This window comes from Acanthamoeba castellanii (assembly GCF_000313135.1).
Source record: "Acanthamoeba castellanii str. Neff unplaced genomic scaffold scf7180000084567, whole genome shotgun sequence".
Taxonomy (NCBI): domain Eukaryota; phylum Discosea; order Longamoebia; family Acanthamoebidae; genus Acanthamoeba; species Acanthamoeba castellanii.
In genome coordinates, this window is record NW_004457516.1 from 86,803 (window position 1) to 104,450 (window position 17,648).

Here is a 17,648-nt window from a genome sequence, read left to right on the forward strand (position 1 = left end):
GAACAAGTGGGAGGGAGTGGGCGGGGGACCTGGGCTTCAATAGCGCGCGCACGCTTACGAGATCCGGAGATGGGATCGACCAGCAGGATGTGGGTCGCCCCAGTCAGGTTGGTCCCCGACGCCGCGTTTTCCTGTTGTCGGCGACAGACCACGTCACCTCAGGCCCACCTTTCTCGCATTGGGGGAGAGAGAGGAGAGAACACGAACCAGGGAGAGCATGAGAACGCGGGGCTGGTCCTCCGACGCGTCGGCGTTCTGGAAGGCGCTGATGGCCTTGTTGCGCTGGTACACATTGCCCCGGCAGGACACGGTGGCGATGCCGTTGTCCTCCAAGATCTCGCCTGCATGAAGTTAGATGTGTGCACATCGCCGATGATTAGATTTCCGCCGGTGTCGTGTCTCGTGTCTCGTGTGTGTGCGGTGTGTGCGTACCGACGTGACCCAGCATCTTGTCCCACTGCGAGAAGATGATGACGCGGTTGCTGTCATCGTTCTCGACCAGCTCCTTGACGTACACGAAGAGGTGCGCCATCTTGGAGCCGTAGCGCTGGACCAGCGACTCGTCGACCTCATCCGACGACATGAAGCGCGCGTTGGGCACCGCAGAGACCTGCTTGTCGGCCGCCGCATCGCGTTGTTCCTCGTCCATCGCGTCGGACGACGTGGAGGCCGCGGCGGTGGAGCCCTGCTTGCGGTTCATCTGCGCCAGCACGTCGAGCGACTTGCGGTAGGCCACGAGGTCCTTCTCGAGCTTGGTGATGGCCTTGCCCTCCCGGCGGATGGTGAGCTCCATGCCCCGCTTGCGGTCGTTCTGCGTGCGGCTGGGCTTCCAGTTGGGATCCTTCCTCACCTCGGCTTCGAACTCGACCTGAGCAAGAAACGCTGGTCAGACCGATGGCCTGGCACGACACGACACGACACTCGACAAACGCAACGCGCAACAGGAAGAAGAGTCGCACCTGGATTTGCTTGAGCCTACGCTGGTGCTTTGCGAGGTCGGTCACGGTCTCTTCCAACTCTTTCTCCGCGTCCTTGATCTGCTCGAGCTTGTGTTTCAGGACCTGCTGGAAGATGTCGTCCAGGTCCATCTGCCCCGAGCCCAAGACTCTGCATAGACGCACAATTCCGAGGCCAAGTCACACAAGACGCATACAGGCCGAGCTCATGAGTGAGTGCGCGTGCGTGCGCGCGCAGGCGCGTCCTGGGGTGTACGTGCCTGCACTGGTTGTTGGAGATCTGGGGGTGGCTGCACAGCTGGAACATCTCCTTGTCGCGACCCTCCACTCGCGCCACCTCGTACAGGGCCTTTTCCACCTCCGTGTGCCTGATCAAGATGACCTGAAGAAGACAGTAAAGAAGAACGAAGACGAAGCCAGCAGCAAGAGTGGTCGGTCAGCCATCGCGCGCAGTGGGTCAGGGTCTCCGCCAATATTGCGTACCTCCTCGTCGACGCCAGGCAGGGTGTACTCGGTGCCGACGCTGGCCTTGGTGTGCCTGCAGTAGAGGTTGCGCATGGCCTCCTGCACCACGTGCGACAGTGTGAGCGGCGCCCGAGCAGGGGAGAGGCCAAGAGCAGCAAGGACCGTACCCTCTCGAGAATGGCCCGGAGGGTGGAGGCGCTCTGTTGGTTTTCGGTCGAGCAGGCAAACAGAGCATAAAAAAGACATTCCATGGCGAGCTCGCGTGAGCCCACACACAATCCAACCACCGGCAGAGCACTCGTGGGGAGAAGCAAGTGGTTGACGAATAAAAAAAAGAGGGGGGGATGAGCGTACGTTGGGTGTATAGGTGCGGCTGCTCCTGTCGTCCTCCTTGATCTGGACCTGCAGGTAGGACAACACCCCGCGCAGGGAGTTGACGCCGGCCATGAAGGGCGTTCCCGTGACGTACCACCTTGGCCCCGGGAGAATCGCGCAGGTCGATCAGTCAGTCAGGGGCACGATGTTGCTGGCAAAGGCTAAGGCTAAGGAAAAATACCTGAAGACGGACTGGTAGTCGCTCATGACGCCGAGGATGGGCTCAGCCCTCGGCATCGGACATGACCTCGTGGCCCTCGTCGAGCACAATGCGGAGCCACCTGCGCATGTGCCAGATAGCAAAAATGTTTTACAACACCGCCACGGGTGATGCTGGGCACATCGTCGCGTGCGCATACGGCGGTCAGGTACCTGAACTGGTGGAAGACCGGAGAGAACGCGCGGAGCGGGTCGAAGTCGCCTGATTGGCTCTTGACCTGCGCCGGGGTGCAGGACGGGCTGGTGGTGAGGTAGATACGGTTGCTGTTGCGTCACACGGCGCATGTTAGACGACTTTACTTCACCCCTCCGGTGGCTGGCGCGTTGCAGGAGAGGAACAAGGGTAGTACGGACCTGAGGAATGTGAACGACACGATCACCACGTCGGCGTTGATGACATCCTTGTAGGAGATCTTCTCGTGGCCGCGGGCCGTGTTGACCACGTAGGTCTTGAGCCGCGGGTTGGTGTGCTTCTTGATCTCATTTTCCCACTGCACGTGTCGGGGGAGGCCACAAAGTGTGAGCGTCGACACAACCGCGTGGTTGGGGTGCGCGCACTGCAGTCGCACCTGCTTACAGAGATGGTTGGGGCACACGACCAGGGTGGCTTTCGAACGGAAGGTGTTCTACGAGGACGCAAATTACGAGTGAGGCGCCCCCCAGCAGTTGAAAGGCCGTTAAATAAGAGAGGGGGAGGGGGCAGAAACCTCGTCCAGCGGACGCAATTCGTCATCGCGAGCGATGATCTTGTCCACGTTTGCCTTCTGCATCGCGATGAGCGAAAGCACGACCAGAGTCTTGCCCAGGCCCTGGGTGATAAGACACAGATACCGCCACGGCAGCACACGGTGAGTGAGTAGTGAGGACTTCGAGAGCGAGGCGACGAAAGGAGGCGCACATACCATTTCGTCGGCCAGCATGCCACCTCGCGTGACCAGGGTGCGCAGGTGCTTGGCCTTGTCGAGCGTGGAGTAGGTATGAATCGTGGCGTCCTCGTCAAACAGCACCTGTGTGTCGTGTGTTGTGTGCGTGTGTAAGCGCTGGTCCAAGGTTTCGCCCAATTGATCTCGAGATCTTAGCGGCGTGGAGGGAACTGGCTTTGGGCGCACCCGACTTCCGGTCTGCTCTTCCCAGGACAGCAGGCGGACCACCTCCCAGCCCAGACCTCTGCTCACCATCTCCTCGACTTCCTGTCAGGAACGAGACAGAGGCGTTGAGAAAACGTTTGCCCTTGGCGCGGAGAGGGAGAAGGCTGGGAGGAGGAAGGTCGCCGGCGCACCTTCATCCACGTGAGCGTTTCCCTCTGGTAGGAGTACAGCTCAATGTCGACTCCATGTGGCTGCTCCACGCGGAAGGGCTCCACAGCGGCCTTGATTGGGAGGCGAACTGGTCAGCGCTTGATCACGTTCACAGATAGGCCTCCATCGAGGGCCTTCTTTCCGAGTAAAAGGAGGCAACTGTACCGCGTCCCCGCTAATGAGCTCCTGCGATCCGTCCTGCGACGCCGACTGCCTCCGCTTTCGCTTCTCCTCCTGCTTTTTGTTCTGCATCCACCGAGGTATGGTCTGTTGCTCGTAGAGTCTGTATGTTGCCACGCATCGACACCCGGTCAGTGGGGTGGACTATGGCACCGGGGGGGAGACATGAGGTGTCCAGGGGGTGAATGGGGGAGGGTGATGCCGTACGCGCAATCGATGTTGTACGACTGCGTGAGCAGCGTGATGAGCAGCTCCAGCTCCTCCTTGTGTAGCTCGGTTTGCCACCTGCCCTCCTTGACCAACTGCTCGAAGTGGCCTGTGCCGCAGACAGCGCACCAAAGCGCGGTCAGCACTCACTTTCGCGCGCCAGATGAGGGACTCGAGTACCGATGTTGAACTGCACAAAGCCGGTCACCTCGTTTTCATCGGAGCGCACCAGCCGCCAGCGCCACAGATCGGGGTTGTGGAACGGCTCAGACTGAGCATTGGAGGAAGAGGCAAGAAGCGCATAGGGTGTGAGCCAAGCTAAGAGCGGCTGAGCCGGCATCGTCTGGTACAGCCGTACCTTGTTCTCGAACGTCGACTTAGTCTGGTACCGGGCAAACCACCAGGGCTCCGAGTATTTCGTGAACGTGATCTCGTGGACACCATTGACCGTGTAGTTGGACCTGTAATACCACATGAACGGTATCCTGCGTGAACCGACCGCGATCCACAGTGAGCTCACAATGTCGATCGGGTGTCGGTCGTGTTGAGCGAATACGACACGGAGAGCGGCACGCACTTGATGTATCCTTGGTCGGCCTCCTTCTCGCGGCCAAGGCTCTTGACGCTAACGATGTTGGCCCTCTTTTCCGCGCTCCATATCTGGCACTCTTCGAAGTGGGCCTTCGTCGGGGGCTTCGCACGTCCGTAAGGGATGTCGTGGTGAGCTCAAACAACCCATCGAGGGGCACGAGTGCGGTACGGGAGGGCCACGGTACCAGTGGGCGACCGAAGACGTCGTTCCGCACTTGCGCAGGCTCTTCCGTATCTGGCTCCCACGCCGTAAAGGGCTTGCCGATAGCGTAGACACTGAGCACATTTAGCCACAGTTGTCAGTAATGAATGGGTGAATGCAAGTTCACATGTGAGCATGTGTACAGGTTATTAACGCTGCTGGCGCCGTAGAGCCCTCGGTTCCCAGGGACCACCTTCCCTGGCCTCGACGGCCACGCACTACAGCACACCACAGCCAACAACACGCGGGGTAAGCATGTGAGTGTGGAGTGTGGAGGGGAGTGAACAGGGTTGGTGGTGGCAGTGCCTGCTGCTTCCACAAGTGGTTGTCGTTCAAAATGGCCCACCACGTACGACAGACGTACATGGCCCGCCCCATTGCACCTGTGTACATATAGACGAGGTGTGAGGAAACTCACAAAAGCTGCGGTGTGGGGGAGGGGTCGTGGTGGAGACGGCGCATGCGGACCAGTGGGAATGAAGGAGAAGATGTGCAGCAGGGTCTCGGCAGGGAGTTCATCTATGCAACAGGTGCCGTCGTCGGGCGGGTCCAGGTAGAGCGGAATGTGCTCATCGTCCTCTTCACTGACTTCGTCTATGAGCTTGCCCTTGGCCTTCCGCTTCTTTTGCTCGAACACTCCCTGCACACGAGTGAACCCCAAGGTCAGGAAGCCGCAGCAACCACGACGACGACGAAAGACGTACTGAGTTCTTGACTCTCCGTCTGCCTGGCCCCTTTTGCGAGAACACTTGAACCGATGGCATGAGCTGCAGCGATTCCATCTCTTCCTCCTCGTCGGCGGTACACAGCAGCTTATCGGGCCGCACAAAGCTCACCGCCCAGTGATGGTGGTTGAGCAGCACCCACCTGCAACGAGAGAACGGCGACAGTGAGCCTGAACCCTCAGAGTGGGCACACCACCAGACGATCGTCTTCAAGCTGAACCACGCACCTGTCTGGAAACTCGCCCGTGGCCGGATCCATGAGCCATCGGTCCACATTCTCCTCCTGGTGTGCACACACTAATTAGCCATGCATAATTACATATTGAATGAAATACAAATAAAAGAAATATATTTTTTTAAAAAATATATATATTCGTGGTCGAGGGAGAAGAGGGTAGGGAAGAGGGGTACCAGGTCTTTGGCTGCCGAGGCGGAGGGTGCATGGCGGCGCTTGAGCAACCCAAACAGATCGCGAAATGACGAGTTCAACAAATCGTTCCGCGAGAAGCTCGACGTACGCTGCAGCTTCGGTCGACCTGCCTCGCCACTCGTCGCCGCCGCTGTCGCCTCGGCTTCTCCACCCTCGGCCTGCTTCGCCTCCGCCGCTTCCTTTTCAGCAGCAGCCGCAGCCCGGGCTTCTCGGCGCTGCTTGGCCTCTTCTTCGGCACGCGCCCTGTTGATCCGCGTCAGGATCCGCCCACGGCCGGGCTTGGGCTGGATCGGCGGAGGTGCCACGACTTCTTCCTTGGGTGCCGCCTTACCTCTCAATCTTGCCGATGTACGTTTGGCTACCGGAGCTGCTTCCGCCACTTCTTGTTCATCTTCGTCTTCCTCTTGTTTTCTGTTTGTTTCTGACACTGGCCTTCCTGGCCGGCGCCTTTCGCTTCGGCGGGGGAGGCGCCACCTCTTCCTCCTCCTCTTCTCCCGGCTCCTCCTCGCGCTTTCTCCTCGATGATCTCCTCATTCTTGTGGCAAACAAGTTTGGCGCCGTTCAGCAAGTACAGACAAAAGGCCCAATTTTTTAATTACAGGAAATGATTTAGCCCAAAAAAGGGAAAACAGAGTAAAATTAAACCATAAGGTTGTGTCACTTGGCGCTGGTGTTTGTCTGGAGCACCCTGTAAGCCTTTGTACAAGTATGTATCTACAACCGCCCGCTGCGCGTGACTCGGATTGTTACACTTCCTTGAGGGACACTGCACCGGTCACATTGGATTTTTCCCTTCTCTTTTCTCTGGTCAAACACGCAAAGCCAGCAACGCACGCCGACAACAGTCAACTGTACCATGAAGGTGGTGGTCGGGTCCGCAAGTGCCATAAAGCTGGCGGCTCTGCAGAAGGTGTACCCTGACGCCTCAGTCAGCGGTGTGGAGGTGGTGTCAGCAGTACCACCCCAGCCCGTGGGCCGCCCTCAAACGGAAGAAGGTAAGCACACGCTGCTGTGTGCCACGACACTCGACGCTCACGCACAACCCCTCCGATGCAGGGGCTCGGCACAGAGCGGTGGAGGCGCACAAGGCCAAGCCCGGTACGCAGGCCTGTTGCTGCCTGCCACAACGGTCTCAGCTGACCTTCTACCACAGACGCAGATTTGTGGGTAGGTATTGAGAATGGGATGTACCAAGTCGAGCACGAGGGACAGCTCAAGTGGGTGGATGCGGCCTGCATCGTCGTCATCTGCAAGAAGGAGGGCGGAAATGTCGAATCTGTCGTCTGGAGCGATGAGATAGACATACCCGCCGATTTCCCTAAGGGGCCAGAGGTTTGGCTCCCTCACCCTGCCAATCTCTCGTGCACACGACATTAATCGCCGGCGTGTGTGCAGGGCGAATGGTCCGTGCTGAAGGATCCCCATAATGAGATCACTCAAGGCAAGAGACCGCGAGCGTCGTTCATTTCCGATGCTTTGCTTGCTTGGAAGAATGAAGAGGCGTGATGTAGAGGTAGATGTAGATACGCACAATTTATTCTGCAATAATCACAACAGCTCCATCTACTTGCGCTTGTGCCTCTTCTCCACGGGGACTGCAGCCACACAACAAGACGCGCGAGTGAGCCGGAGGCTCGCAGCATCCAATAAATCGGCGGGGGGGGGTTCGTACGCAAGAAGTCGGCCCGGAAGTCCTTCCTCTCCTCGATTTCCTGGACAACCTCGCTCATGTAGGGCTCCATGTAGGTCTGACCATCCTCCTCAGGGGTGGTCCACGACGATTCGGGCAGGGTAGTGCCCTTCAAGTGGAGCTCATGACCGCGACGGATCCTGAGGTCCCTCTCCTCCTTGGTCTTGTTGGGGAGCCTCCTCAGCACCTCCTGGATCTCGGGGTTCTCGGCATTGTAGAAATCCTCGAGCCTGAGACCTGCACGATGAGAAATTGAGGGAGGGGGGGATGTGAGGAAAAGCAGCAACGCTCCGGAGTGCGAGGGAAACATCGACGTCGTGGCGCCGTACCGTAGGCCTGGTAGCCAGAGACGGGCTTGAAGGAGGAAGAGATGCGAGAGAGGAAACCGCTGCTGCCCTTGCGTGCCGCCATTGAATTGACAAATCGAATCTGCGTGTCTGTCGTGAAAATGACGCTAAAATAATTTTGTTTTTTGTTTTGCTCACGAAAGTCTCCGACAGCCAGCAACACAACTGACTCTGCGACCAATGCACACTTGTAAACGGAGAGGAGGAAGTGATGATGCTTACACACAGTATTCCTAACGAAGGGTTATAGATTTACAACTAAAGATGTTGGCCAGCCCGCGGTCCCCATACGGGGTGGTGGTAGCCTGCGCTCTCATCCGAATTCGTACAGCTCGTCCTCCTCCTCGGTCTCCTCCTCGGTGGTCACCTCCTCCACGACGGCCCCGCTGCCGCTGCTCGACAGGTCCTCGTATCGCGGCGAGGCGAGTGGACCGGACGACGGGTGGTAGGTGTTGTACTGCGCGCCCTCCTTGCTGGCCTTCTCCCCCGGCGAAAAGGGCTTCACCAGGCCGCCGATGAGCCCGCCGGCCTTGCCCTTCTTCTTGAGCTCGCGGGCCATCTGCTGGTTGGCCGCGGTCTTGATGTTGATCACCTCGATGGCGTCTTCAAAGTCTTCCACGCGAGAGGCGTGGCGAACTGCATGTGCTGGAGGAGATTGACCACAAACATCTTCTGCAGCTGCGTCTGCTTCACGATCTCCGCCATGTCGCCTAACAACAACAAGGAAGACGAAGACGAAGACGAAAAGGCTCAGCGGGTCGTGCTCAACCAACACGCGTGCGTGCGTGCGTGCGTGCGTACCGATTGCGCCGTTCTGGTCGAAGATGACTGGGACGAGGGTCATCGCCAAGTTGTCCTCGTCCATCTTGGTGACGGCCTTCTCGGGGAGGATGAGCTGCTGCAGGAACTGGATCACGTAGCCGAGCGTCTTCTGGTTGATCTCCGGCATCTCGCTCACGATCGCCAGGCTCTTCTCGGGATCGCCGATGCTCTCCGTGCATCGTTGCCTGGCGAGAGAAGAGAAGGTAAGCCACTGACCGACGCCCGCGGCGGGCAAGGACGGAGCGAAGCGTACGTGAGGGTGTCGGGGATGAGGGATTGCGGGAGCGACGATAGCCAGAGCTTCATGAGCGATGCAGCGTTGTGGGCGTCGAGGAAGTCGTCGGCATACTCCTGCTCTCGTATCGTCTCCTTCAGTGCCTCCAAATTGTGCGCGTTGCCCGAAATCCTGTGTGCGAGCAGCACTAAGCCTCGATAGCCATGGAAAAGGCGGTGGTGGCGGCAGGTTGTGCCGTGTGTGTCGTATGGTTACCTGAAAATGCCCTCCTTCTTGTGGCCCTCGAGGAGAATGATGGCGTGTGCACAGTTGAGCAGCACGATAGGCACCTGGAGGTGCGGATGGTCCAGTCGCTGCCGCTGCATCAGCTCCTCGAGCGAGACGCCGAACACCTCCTTGCCCGACGCACGTCCGGGCTGCCGTGTGCTGCCCTTCTTCGGGTTGGGCTTCCGCCGGCTGCCCTCGCGCTTCTCCTTCTTCTCCTCCTTTTTCTTCTTCTTCTCCTCCTTCTTCTCATCCCGATGCGACTTGCTCTGCCGACGCGACGACGTCGACGTGGCGCCAAGCTTCGATAGCGGCGACGGCCCGTTGTTCATTGACGACTGCTGCACGGCCTGCGCCTCCATCGACAGCGAGCGCTGCGGGAAGATGGAGGTGATGACCGGGTGCGGCGCCGAGTGCGATGACGAGGAGCGCGTGCGGCGCGGGGACTCGAGCGGGTTGGAGGAGAGAGATGCCGGGGGCGATGACGACGATGACGTCGGCGACGAAGGCTGCGACAGCGGCTGGTAGACCGACATCACGCGGGAGCGCGGCGAAGAGGGTCCTCCTGCGCCGGAGGGAGAGCCGAGCGCGTTGAGCGGGAGAGTGCCGAAGGAGTGCGAGGTGGTGCCGTTGTGCAGGATCGGGCGCAGGCTGGTGCGCGGCGACGACGAGCGCGGCGACACGGGCGCTGACGCGGTCATAGAGATGGACGACGGCGACAGGGCCGGATTGGAGAAGGCCATCGTTACGGGCGAGTGTGAGACGGAGGGCATCGGCGGCCGCAGGTGCGGCAGCGTGCGGTTGCGCTTGAGCCGCGCGATGGCCGCGTTCTGCTCCTCGGTGAGCTTGTCCACTCCGCTGTGGTCGCTGTCCTGCGCGCCGGCCGCGTACTCCTCCTCGCCCACCTCCGGAATCCGCGGCTGCTCGAGGCTGCGCCCCAGGAACCGGCCGCCGCTGCCCCGCAAAATGTCGTCCAGCCGCATCCGGTCCTCCGCAGAGCCCCCGGCGCTCTGCTGGCGCAGGTGGTTCACGGTGACCGATCGCTTCAGTATGCGCGAGCCCGACCCGCCTTCGCCATCATCCTGCGGCGCGCCGGCGGCCTCCTCCTTCGCCTTGCCATCTCCGAGGTCCTGCACCCGACGGCCAAAGAGTTTAGTTTCTCAGCAAGCACCGGCGATCGGAGAACGAAAGCGAAAGGGAAAGAGCGAAGGCGACTAAAAAGAACGAAAGCGAAGAAGGCGCGTACGGCGATGGCGTTGGGCGGGAGCTGATCGGCGAGCAGGGAGAGGGTCTCGAGGCTCTGTGAGTGTTGGCGCACGTGGGTGGGTCCGCTGATGGCGGGAGGGCTACTGTCGCCGTCGCCGGAGTCGCCGCCACTCGGACGGAAGGACTGCACGATCCCGCCGGCCGCCTCACGCTTGACGTAGATCTGCGGAAACCAGCCCTTCTTCTTCCCGACCTCGCCAAAGAACTTCTCGCCGTCCGCCGACCCCGACAGCACCTTCACCAGCCCGCCCTTTGACAGAGACAGCGCCCTTTACATTTGATGGTTTTAGTTGTTGCGGTTGGTGGTGTGCCAAAGAATTATTGGATGTATTATGAGAATTGGGCTAACACCGTAACGCGTAAAAGGAAATAAATAAATAAATAAATAAATAACTGGTGGAAACTGAGTGAGGCCACGAGTAATACTAAAATCAAATAAAAGAAATGAAATATATAAATTAATCACGAGGGGGGTACCCTTTGTCCTTGCTCTTCCAGTTTTGTAGGGCGCGGGCATAGAAAACGGTCTCTCCGCCTCCGCTCTCGGCCATCTCTCTTTTCTTTGTTGCAAAAAAATCCTCTCCTTCTCCTCCTGGTGCTCCGTCGTCACCTGCCACGGCTCCACAGTTTCCTCCTCCCGGCTCCTCTCTCTTTCTTTTCCAGCGAGGGGGGCGAGAACCAGCAGTCCAGGATAACACGCAGAAAGCGACGAAGTACCCAACAACCCGTTGGAACCTATTAATTAAGAGAGGAATGCGCTCGTGCATGCCTTTCATTCCGGGCAGCGGCAAGTTGCGGTTGTGTCGTGTTTTGTGTTTGGTGGTGTCGTGTGTTGCTGGTGCTGCACACGAGATCCCTCGACAGCGCTGTAAAGGTCATGACATCTGACCGATTCCGTGCCCAGGTAACTCTAGTTGGGATGGACGAAGGCGGGGTGGCTGTGGTGGTGGTGGCGCTGGTGGTCATGCTCCAGGAAGTCCCGGATGTGCGGGAGGAACCAGCCCATGTCCAGCAGGAAGGCGTCGTGGCCGTAGATCGAGCCGCAGGTCCGCAGTCGCACGTCCTTGCCGTGGGCTGGGCAAGGTCATGGCAAACGTGAACACATTTCAGCTCTCTCAGGAGAGAGAACACAACGTTGCTCGGAACGAACAGAAGAGCCTCCGGGGTGAGTGAGCGCACCTTGCAGGAGATGGTGCATGTACTGCTGCTCCGATGGTGGAATGAGGAAATCCGAATCGACGCCCATGATCATGACTGGGTTGAACCCAGGATTCGTCGATATATAGAGAGAGTCGAGTTAGCGAATCACAGGCCAACCCGTGAATGCGCGGTCACACGAAGGGTTATGCGAGCGCTACGCACCCTTTGAGTTGATGCGGAGCAGCCCCTCGGAGAAGTTCTTGTGGCCTCGGCCCAGGTCCATGAGGTCCGTGCATTTCCTGCCCCCCCCCCCAAGCAGCACCGATGAGGGCCCGGCTCACAAATATAAAATAAAAATATATAATCATCAGTACTGGTGGTGCGTACGAGAGTAAGAGGTAGCTGTTGGGATCGTAGTTGTCGACGAACGAACCGGCTGTGGATGCGGATTGAGTGGGTCAGACCTACCACATTCTTTCCTCAATCGCAATCGCGGTGGAATGGCACCAACGACGGCGACCCTGGTGCAGTACGGCGAACCTTTGTTTTGGAGATACGACTCCACTTCGAAGTTGATGGCGTCGCCGAGGTGGTAGGGGCCAGCCGCATCCCAGCTGAAGCGTTGGTTGAATTCCTCTCTCGTTCGATAAGTCACCATTCCTAGGAAAGGCGAGGCCAAGAAATGGGGGAACAATGTGAGCTTAGGTGACCTCGGGGTCCTCTGACGGCCACCACCCCCGCAGCGCAGACATACCCAGTTGTCGTGCCACAGCCATGCCGTTGGAGGGGTTGACGCCCTGCTCTCGGTAGTTGCCGTTGCTGTGATGTCGGTGTGATGATGGTGGGCTGTCTTGTGTTCGCCTCCACCAATAAATAATAATAAAAAAAGAAGGGCACTAAGAGTACCAGTAGTTCGGGTCCCTCAGCACGGCCTGCCTTTGTATGTGCCGCAAGGCCACACTCCCCGGCGTTGATTTGCCTGTTGCGTTGCCGCAGGACCGAACGGGTGAGTGCCGCCCATATTGTACGTCCACAACTCATACCGGCTTGTTGGTCATACCGGTGCAGGAGATGACGCAGAGGTTGTCGACGAAGTCTGGATACTCGGAGGCAAACGACAGCGCCACGCACCCGCCTGGCGAACGGTGACATTCATTCGTCAGCGGGTCAGCGTCAGAGACAGAGCAACGCGTTAAAGTGTGGCAAAGAGAGAGAGAGAGAGAGAGAGCGGGGTATTAGTACCCAGCGAAGCGCCCACGAGCGCGTGGGCTTTATGTACACTCAAGCTCTCCAGCAGGGCCATATGCGCTCGCGCCATGTCTAGCACCGGAACCACCACAAGATTACGATCAAGGTGACACACACGCGCACACGCACGCACACACGCGCACACACTCATACACACACGCGCGCACACACTCATACACATGCACACGCGTGGACCCACGCTCTCGGTCTGTCATGTACCTCTGGGCGTGATCTGAGGGAAGGTGCCGTTGTAGGCCTTGCCCGTGGCCGGATTGATACTCTGGGAGAGACGAGCATCACACAGCGATACGCACCAGCGCCGATGTCAGATGCGAGACCGCGACTGCTGCTTGAAGGCCTCCAAAGCGAGCGATTGATGGCATTACCAGGGGGGAGGTGGAGCCAAAGGGAGACCCCAAGCCTGCGGGACATATAACCCGAAACTTCTCCGTGCTGATCCCCTTGGAGGGACCGAGCATGGCTGTTGCGCACACGAGTGGAGTTCAGTGACGAGATCAAAAGGGGGGGGGCTTCACTGTGAGGCGCACCTTCCCACCAGCCTGCCGTCGGATCGTCCACGCTTGATCTGTTGCGCAATCACGAGAAATGAAAGCGTCGAGGTTATCGGGCAGCTGCTGGCGGAGCAGAGAGTGTGTACCTGGCGTGCGAGCCGACGGATAGGGAGGGGAAGAGGAGCACGACCGGGTTGTGCGCGTTTCCCCATTCCTCGTACACGATTTCCAGCTGCCGGAGCACTCACAGAGAATGAGGCGAGAGGAAGAGCGGGAAGAGATGAAGTGGTCTGTCGGGCACAGACAGAGGATGGCGCACCTCGGGAAGCGTGCCGCCCAGCTCGAGAGTGAAGGGTCGCTGTATGCGCCTGACCTTGCGTCCCTTGCTGGTGGCGAAGATGGTCGCCTTCTCCACTTCTGCAGCAGTTTGGTTTGCCCCCCGGGGGGGGGGCGAACGGTGAGCGCAACACACGGGGCACGGTCGGGGCGTAACGGAAAAAAGACTGTGTGGGGGGGGGCAGTACTGGTTGCCAAACAGCGCGTAAAGGGGCGCACACGGGCGGCCCGAAAGGTGGCTGCAGCGCCCTGCGGCAAGCCAGCTGCCCAGGTGCTTGCAGCGCCCACTACCAGCCGGCGACGCATCTGCCTGTTGTGACAGACTTCGCCAGAAAATTATTGTTTTTGTATTTGGCCGCGGCGGAATGTCCCAAGATCGCCTAATGCTTGTGCGGGGTCCGGATCGAGCACTACCGTACCCCTTGTGGCTGTGCTCTTTGTCAGGTGCGCAAGGCAGGTTACCTGATGGGTCTCTCGGATTCGTTCCACAATCGTGCCATCACCTGCACACACACACCAATTCCCTCTCTACACTGCGCAGACGAGCAAGAATGATAAATGACGTTTTTCTTGTTTCATATTTTATTTTCGAAAATGTCAATAAATTAAGCACGGCATGTACAGGGGCGACCGCATGGCCGACGAAGAAAAGAAGCTGGCGGCGGGCGGTGGGGTCACTTGTGGCCGATGAGGACCAGTCGCAGTTCGTGGAAGGCGTTGTGGAAGATGAGGAAGACGACGAGGGCGAAGATGAGGAAGTAGAAGATGAACTCCTCCGAGAAGGTCACTCTGCCCATCTCGATCTGGTAGCGCTCCGTCACTCCAAATAGGTCGCGGTGTTCACCTCGCTGCATCGTGATGAGCTCCTCCTCTACTTGACCGTCCTTCTTCTGTTCCTGCCACTTCTTCTTTTGCTTCAGCTCATCCGCCGTGGCTTTCGTCTTCGCCCGCTCCATCGTCGTCGCGCCGCGACTCCGCTCGCTTCCTGTGCTGCTCTTCCGCAACGTACGTGGCTCATCGCTCTCCACCGATGGCCCCGGAGCTGGTCGCACTACCACATCGCTGCCACTGGTAGTAGCGCCGCTGCTCGTGGTGGTGGTGGTGGTCGTGTGCGTCGGCTGTTGCTGTTGCTGCTTGGCGTCGTCGGAGGCCTTGGCCACCTTGGACCCCTTGGGCGACCTGATCGCGCTCTCCTTCTTCTTCTTCTTCTTCTTCGCCGACTTGATCGAAGACTTGAATTTCTTCTCGCCGAGGAGGTCGGCTGGCGGCGACTCTTCGCAGAAGACGGCGGGTCGCGCGGCGGGAGAGGAGGCCGCGGAAGATACCGGGCTGAAAGAGGGCGACAGCGTGAGTGACTCGAGCGAATGCGAGGCCTCGGCGAATGGCGTCGGGCTCAGGTGGAGCACGGGGATCGATGAGGGTGACGAGTGGGTGAGGGCGATGGTCGCCTCCGGCTTCTTCCTGCGCAGGGATCCCCCTCGCCGCCGCTCCTGCTTCTCCTTCGGGGCCTTCACCACCGTCTCGGTGCCGTCGATGTCGATAATGGACACCACGGGGCTGAACGACGCCGACGATTGCAGCCGCGGTGCCTCGGCGTCGATACCGGGCTCGTTGTCCGACGTCGATCGCCGAAGCTCCTTCTTGCCGCCTCGCGAGTTCTTTTTCCAGCCCTCGATCACTCCTCGCCCGTCCTCGCTCTTCATCGTCAGCGTCCGCTCCTTCTCCTTCCACGTCACCTGTCGGCTGCCGCTGCCCTCTTCGTCCTCCCGTTCCTCTTCCTCCGCTTCCGAGTCTGAGTCCGATGACGAGTCGTTGCGACTTCGCAGAGATCGAATCTGCTGGGGCACCTTGAACGTCACCTCCGCGAGCGTTTGCCCGCCCTTCTGGCACGGTAATCGCTTGGCCTCCCACTCGAGCAACCGAGCTTGGTCAGCTTCCTCCACCGACGCCAGCCAATCCTCTCGCCACGCTCGCTGCTTCTCTTCTTCGTCTACGGCGGTTGGCGCCTCGTACGAAAGGCTGAACGTCATACCACCGGTCCGAGGACTCAGTGGCCCTCCTCCAGAGCTGCCCTTGAGTTCTACACAGACGCACCACCCATTAGAGACTGAGCACAATGCTACTCAAATTGCTCGCCTAGGCGCTGTGCGCACACGTACCTTGACGCGGGCATGGCGCGCACTTGTCGTCAACAATGTTGAACTCGGGTCCTTGAAGGGCAATCGTTTGCTCCGACCAAGGATCACCCTCGAGCACGTAGTTGATACGGAATCGGCCTTCCCACGCTGGTAGCTTATCTCCTACAACAACATTCCGGGCGTGAGAACTGTATGCTGTGACTTTCGCCCTCAAGAGCAACAAACACGCCCACGCGATGACTTCAGAAGAAGCTCGAAAGGACAGCGTACCCGAGAATGTAACGATTCCCTTCCTGCCCTTGGGCACAAAGGCCCAACACTTGCCCGCCACGGGCTGGCTGGTGTGCGACCGAGTGGGGGTCTCATCAGACCCCTGCATCATTCGACCCAGTTTCCGGACGGCCCTGCTGCTCCCCATGGGCCATATGCCTGTGGGTGGTATCATGCAAAGGCCGACACTGTTAGAGCTCTGCCACTGCCGACCGCACAGCAGCACCCAAAATGCGTGCACCACACGCCTGCAGCACCCAAAATAAAAGGGCCGAATACTCAGCTGACACGAGGTGGCGCGTACCGATCCAGTCAGAGGTGGGGTGATCGATGGGAGCGCGCCACTTGACCACAAGGCTCGCCTCCTGGCCACCGTGGTCGCTGCTCGTCTCCTTCTCTGGCACGCGTTCGATTTTTAAGAGATATCTGTGTGTTTAAATTGCGGTTACGAAGGGATTAAGCATTTCCAAAGAACGAATGAGATCAATGGTGCAAAAGAGCAAGAGGTACAACTGGACTTGCAATCAGTGGAATCGTACCCTCCTCGAGAAAAGGATTTGATTTTCTCGAACGCATCTACGACGTCCGAGGTGAACTGGGGCTTGTGCACGGTAAATCGTCGCTTGAGTGCATCCTTCATGCTGCCTCCCGACTCCTTCTTCTTCATAAGGGGCTTGCCGCCCCCCACCTCAAGCATGGTCCACTATTCTCTTCCTCTTTTGTTGTTTCAAAGACACACCACCGTTATCGCTGGGATTTTTCCGGGCGCGAGGCCATCACACACGACCGCGCTCGGTCCAGTTCTCGTCTTGGTCTGCCATGCAACACCAAGTCGCCTTCAGCTGCATCGGCACCAAACGAGACGAACCCACTCCCACTTAAAGTGTCTGGCTCGTGCAGACAGCTTGGTGTTGCTGCTGCTGTTGGTTCTCTTTCTCTTTCACGTGCGGCCGCACCAGCATGGGCATTTCAAGTAGCAGCTGACAAGGTTGTGGTGGACAAGAGGCTTTACTGGAGAACAGGGCTGGGGCGGAGGGGCAAGAGGGAAGCAATGGCCTTGTTATGTACATGATGAGGCAAGGAGGAGGGTGGAGGCGGAGGGATTAGGAGGTGTTGGCCGACGTGCGATGCGGTGGCGGATTGTGCTGCTGATGGTGCTGTTGTTGATGATGTTGCTGTTGTTCCTCCTCCCTTCGATACCTCTTGACCTGGTGCTCGTAGCAGCTGAAGTCCATCGCGCCGTCGCTCTCGCCTGCGCCGCCGCCGGCCGACGATGAACCGACGAGAGACGAAGACGAGGGAGCAGCCGCGGGCGAGATGGACGTCGAGGTGGAGTGCGACGACGGCGTGAACTGGAAGCCGCCGCCGTTGGCGGGCAGCGCGCCGCCAGAGGGCACGGTGAGGTTGGGCGGAGCATCGAAGAAAAACTCGAAGTACTGCCGTTTCCGTCCCATGCCGTTGCCGTGCTCGAGAGGGGCGAACGGGTTGTTGCTGTTGTTGATGGCAGAGCTGGCAGAAGAAGAGGAGGAGAGAGGAAAGGGCACCGAGACGGCGTCTCTGAAGGTGGACGACGGGAACTGCGCGCTCGTAGTGGTCGCGGAAGAGGCGGAGGTGGTGCCAGCATTCGAGTGCTGAGGTGCGTGCTGGAGTAGCGGCGTGCTTGATGCAGCTGGGGCAGTCGCGAAGCCGAAGTGAACGGGAGCAGGAGCGGCGGCGATCGTTGCTGATCCCA

General features: G+C 59.1%; 8 protein-coding genes across 8 annotated transcripts; 1 reads left to right on the forward strand and 7 right to left on the reverse strand.

Annotated features, from left to right (window-relative positions):
• Positions 1-153: 153 nt before the first annotated feature.
• Positions 154-1,868, reverse strand: ACA1_037430 (uncharacterized protein; the record flags this gene model as incomplete). The annotated part of the gene is made up of 7 exons (XM_004340900.1): positions 154-341; positions 433-868; positions 960-1,088; positions 1,213-1,338; positions 1,440-1,520; positions 1,589-1,621; positions 1,776-1,868. 7 exons carry the CDS (start codon positions 1,866-1,868, stop codon positions 154-156), a joined length of 1,086 nt encoding a protein of 361 aa, XP_004340948.1.
• A 151-nt stretch (positions 1,869-2,019) lies between these two features.
• On the reverse strand, positions 2,020-5,494 carry ACA1_037440 (uncharacterized protein; the record flags this gene model as incomplete). The annotated part of the gene is made up of 16 exons (XM_004340901.1): positions 2,020-2,077; positions 2,169-2,279; positions 2,370-2,506; positions 2,723-2,824; positions 2,918-3,022; positions 3,125-3,205; positions 3,295-3,384; positions 3,479-3,596; positions 3,701-3,809; positions 3,881-3,971; positions 4,059-4,185; positions 4,278-4,366; positions 4,477-4,567; positions 4,858-4,876; positions 4,962-5,133; positions 5,198-5,494. The coding sequence occupies 16 exons, from the start codon at positions 5,492-5,494 to the stop codon at positions 2,020-2,022; spliced, it is 1,797 nt and encodes a 598-aa protein (XP_004340949.1).
• Positions 5,495-6,504: 1,010 nt separating this feature from the next.
• Positions 6,505-7,154, forward strand: ACA1_037450 (uncharacterized protein; the record flags this gene model as incomplete). Its single annotated transcript, XM_004340902.1, has 4 exons — positions 6,505-6,643; positions 6,705-6,746; positions 6,820-6,980; positions 7,044-7,154. The coding sequence occupies 4 exons, from the start codon at positions 6,505-6,507 to the stop codon at positions 7,152-7,154; spliced, it is 453 nt and encodes a 150-aa protein (XP_004340950.1).
• A 57-nt stretch (positions 7,155-7,211) lies between these two features.
• Positions 7,212-7,749, reverse strand: ACA1_037460 (ubiquinolcytochrome c reductase complex 14 kDa protein; the record flags this gene model as incomplete). The annotated part of the gene is made up of 3 exons (XM_004340903.1): positions 7,212-7,243; positions 7,321-7,575; positions 7,668-7,749. 3 exons carry the CDS (start codon positions 7,747-7,749, stop codon positions 7,212-7,214), a joined length of 369 nt encoding a protein of 122 aa, XP_004340951.1.
• Positions 7,750-8,273: 524 nt separating this feature from the next.
• On the reverse strand, positions 8,274-10,823 carry ACA1_037470 (RhoGAP domain containing protein; the record flags this gene model as incomplete). The annotated part of the gene is made up of 6 exons (XM_004340904.1): positions 8,274-8,395; positions 8,487-8,692; positions 8,761-8,913; positions 8,998-10,136; positions 10,253-10,541; positions 10,750-10,823. 6 exons carry the CDS (start codon positions 10,821-10,823, stop codon positions 8,274-8,276), a joined length of 1,983 nt encoding a protein of 660 aa, XP_004340952.1.
• A 359-nt stretch (positions 10,824-11,182) lies between these two features.
• Positions 11,183-13,814, reverse strand: ACA1_037480 (homoserine Oacetyltransferase; the record flags this gene model as incomplete). Its single annotated transcript, XM_004340905.1, has 15 exons — positions 11,183-11,346; positions 11,452-11,526; positions 11,635-11,711; positions 11,800-11,848; positions 11,953-12,072; positions 12,167-12,231; positions 12,319-12,391; positions 12,473-12,547; positions 12,655-12,732; positions 12,880-12,940; positions 13,047-13,141; positions 13,209-13,246; positions 13,319-13,404; positions 13,492-13,589; positions 13,730-13,814. The coding sequence occupies 15 exons, from the start codon at positions 13,812-13,814 to the stop codon at positions 11,183-11,185; spliced, it is 1,239 nt and encodes a 412-aa protein (XP_004340953.1).
• Positions 13,815-14,182: 368 nt separating this feature from the next.
• On the reverse strand, positions 14,183-16,556 carry ACA1_037490 (uncharacterized protein; the record flags this gene model as incomplete). The annotated part of the gene is made up of 6 exons (XM_004340906.1): positions 14,183-14,493; positions 14,518-15,588; positions 15,668-15,808; positions 15,917-16,075; positions 16,221-16,342; positions 16,456-16,556. 6 exons carry the CDS (start codon positions 16,554-16,556, stop codon positions 14,183-14,185), a joined length of 1,905 nt encoding a protein of 634 aa, XP_004340954.1.
• Positions 16,557-16,976: 420 nt separating this feature from the next.
• ACA1_037500 (uncharacterized protein) lies at positions 16,977-17,540 on the reverse strand (the record flags this gene model as incomplete). The annotated part of the gene is made up of 1 exon (XM_004340907.1): positions 16,977-17,540. The coding sequence occupies one exon, from the start codon at positions 17,538-17,540 to the stop codon at positions 16,977-16,979; it is 564 nt and encodes a 187-aa protein (XP_004340955.1).
• Positions 17,541-17,648: the final 108 nt, after the last annotated feature.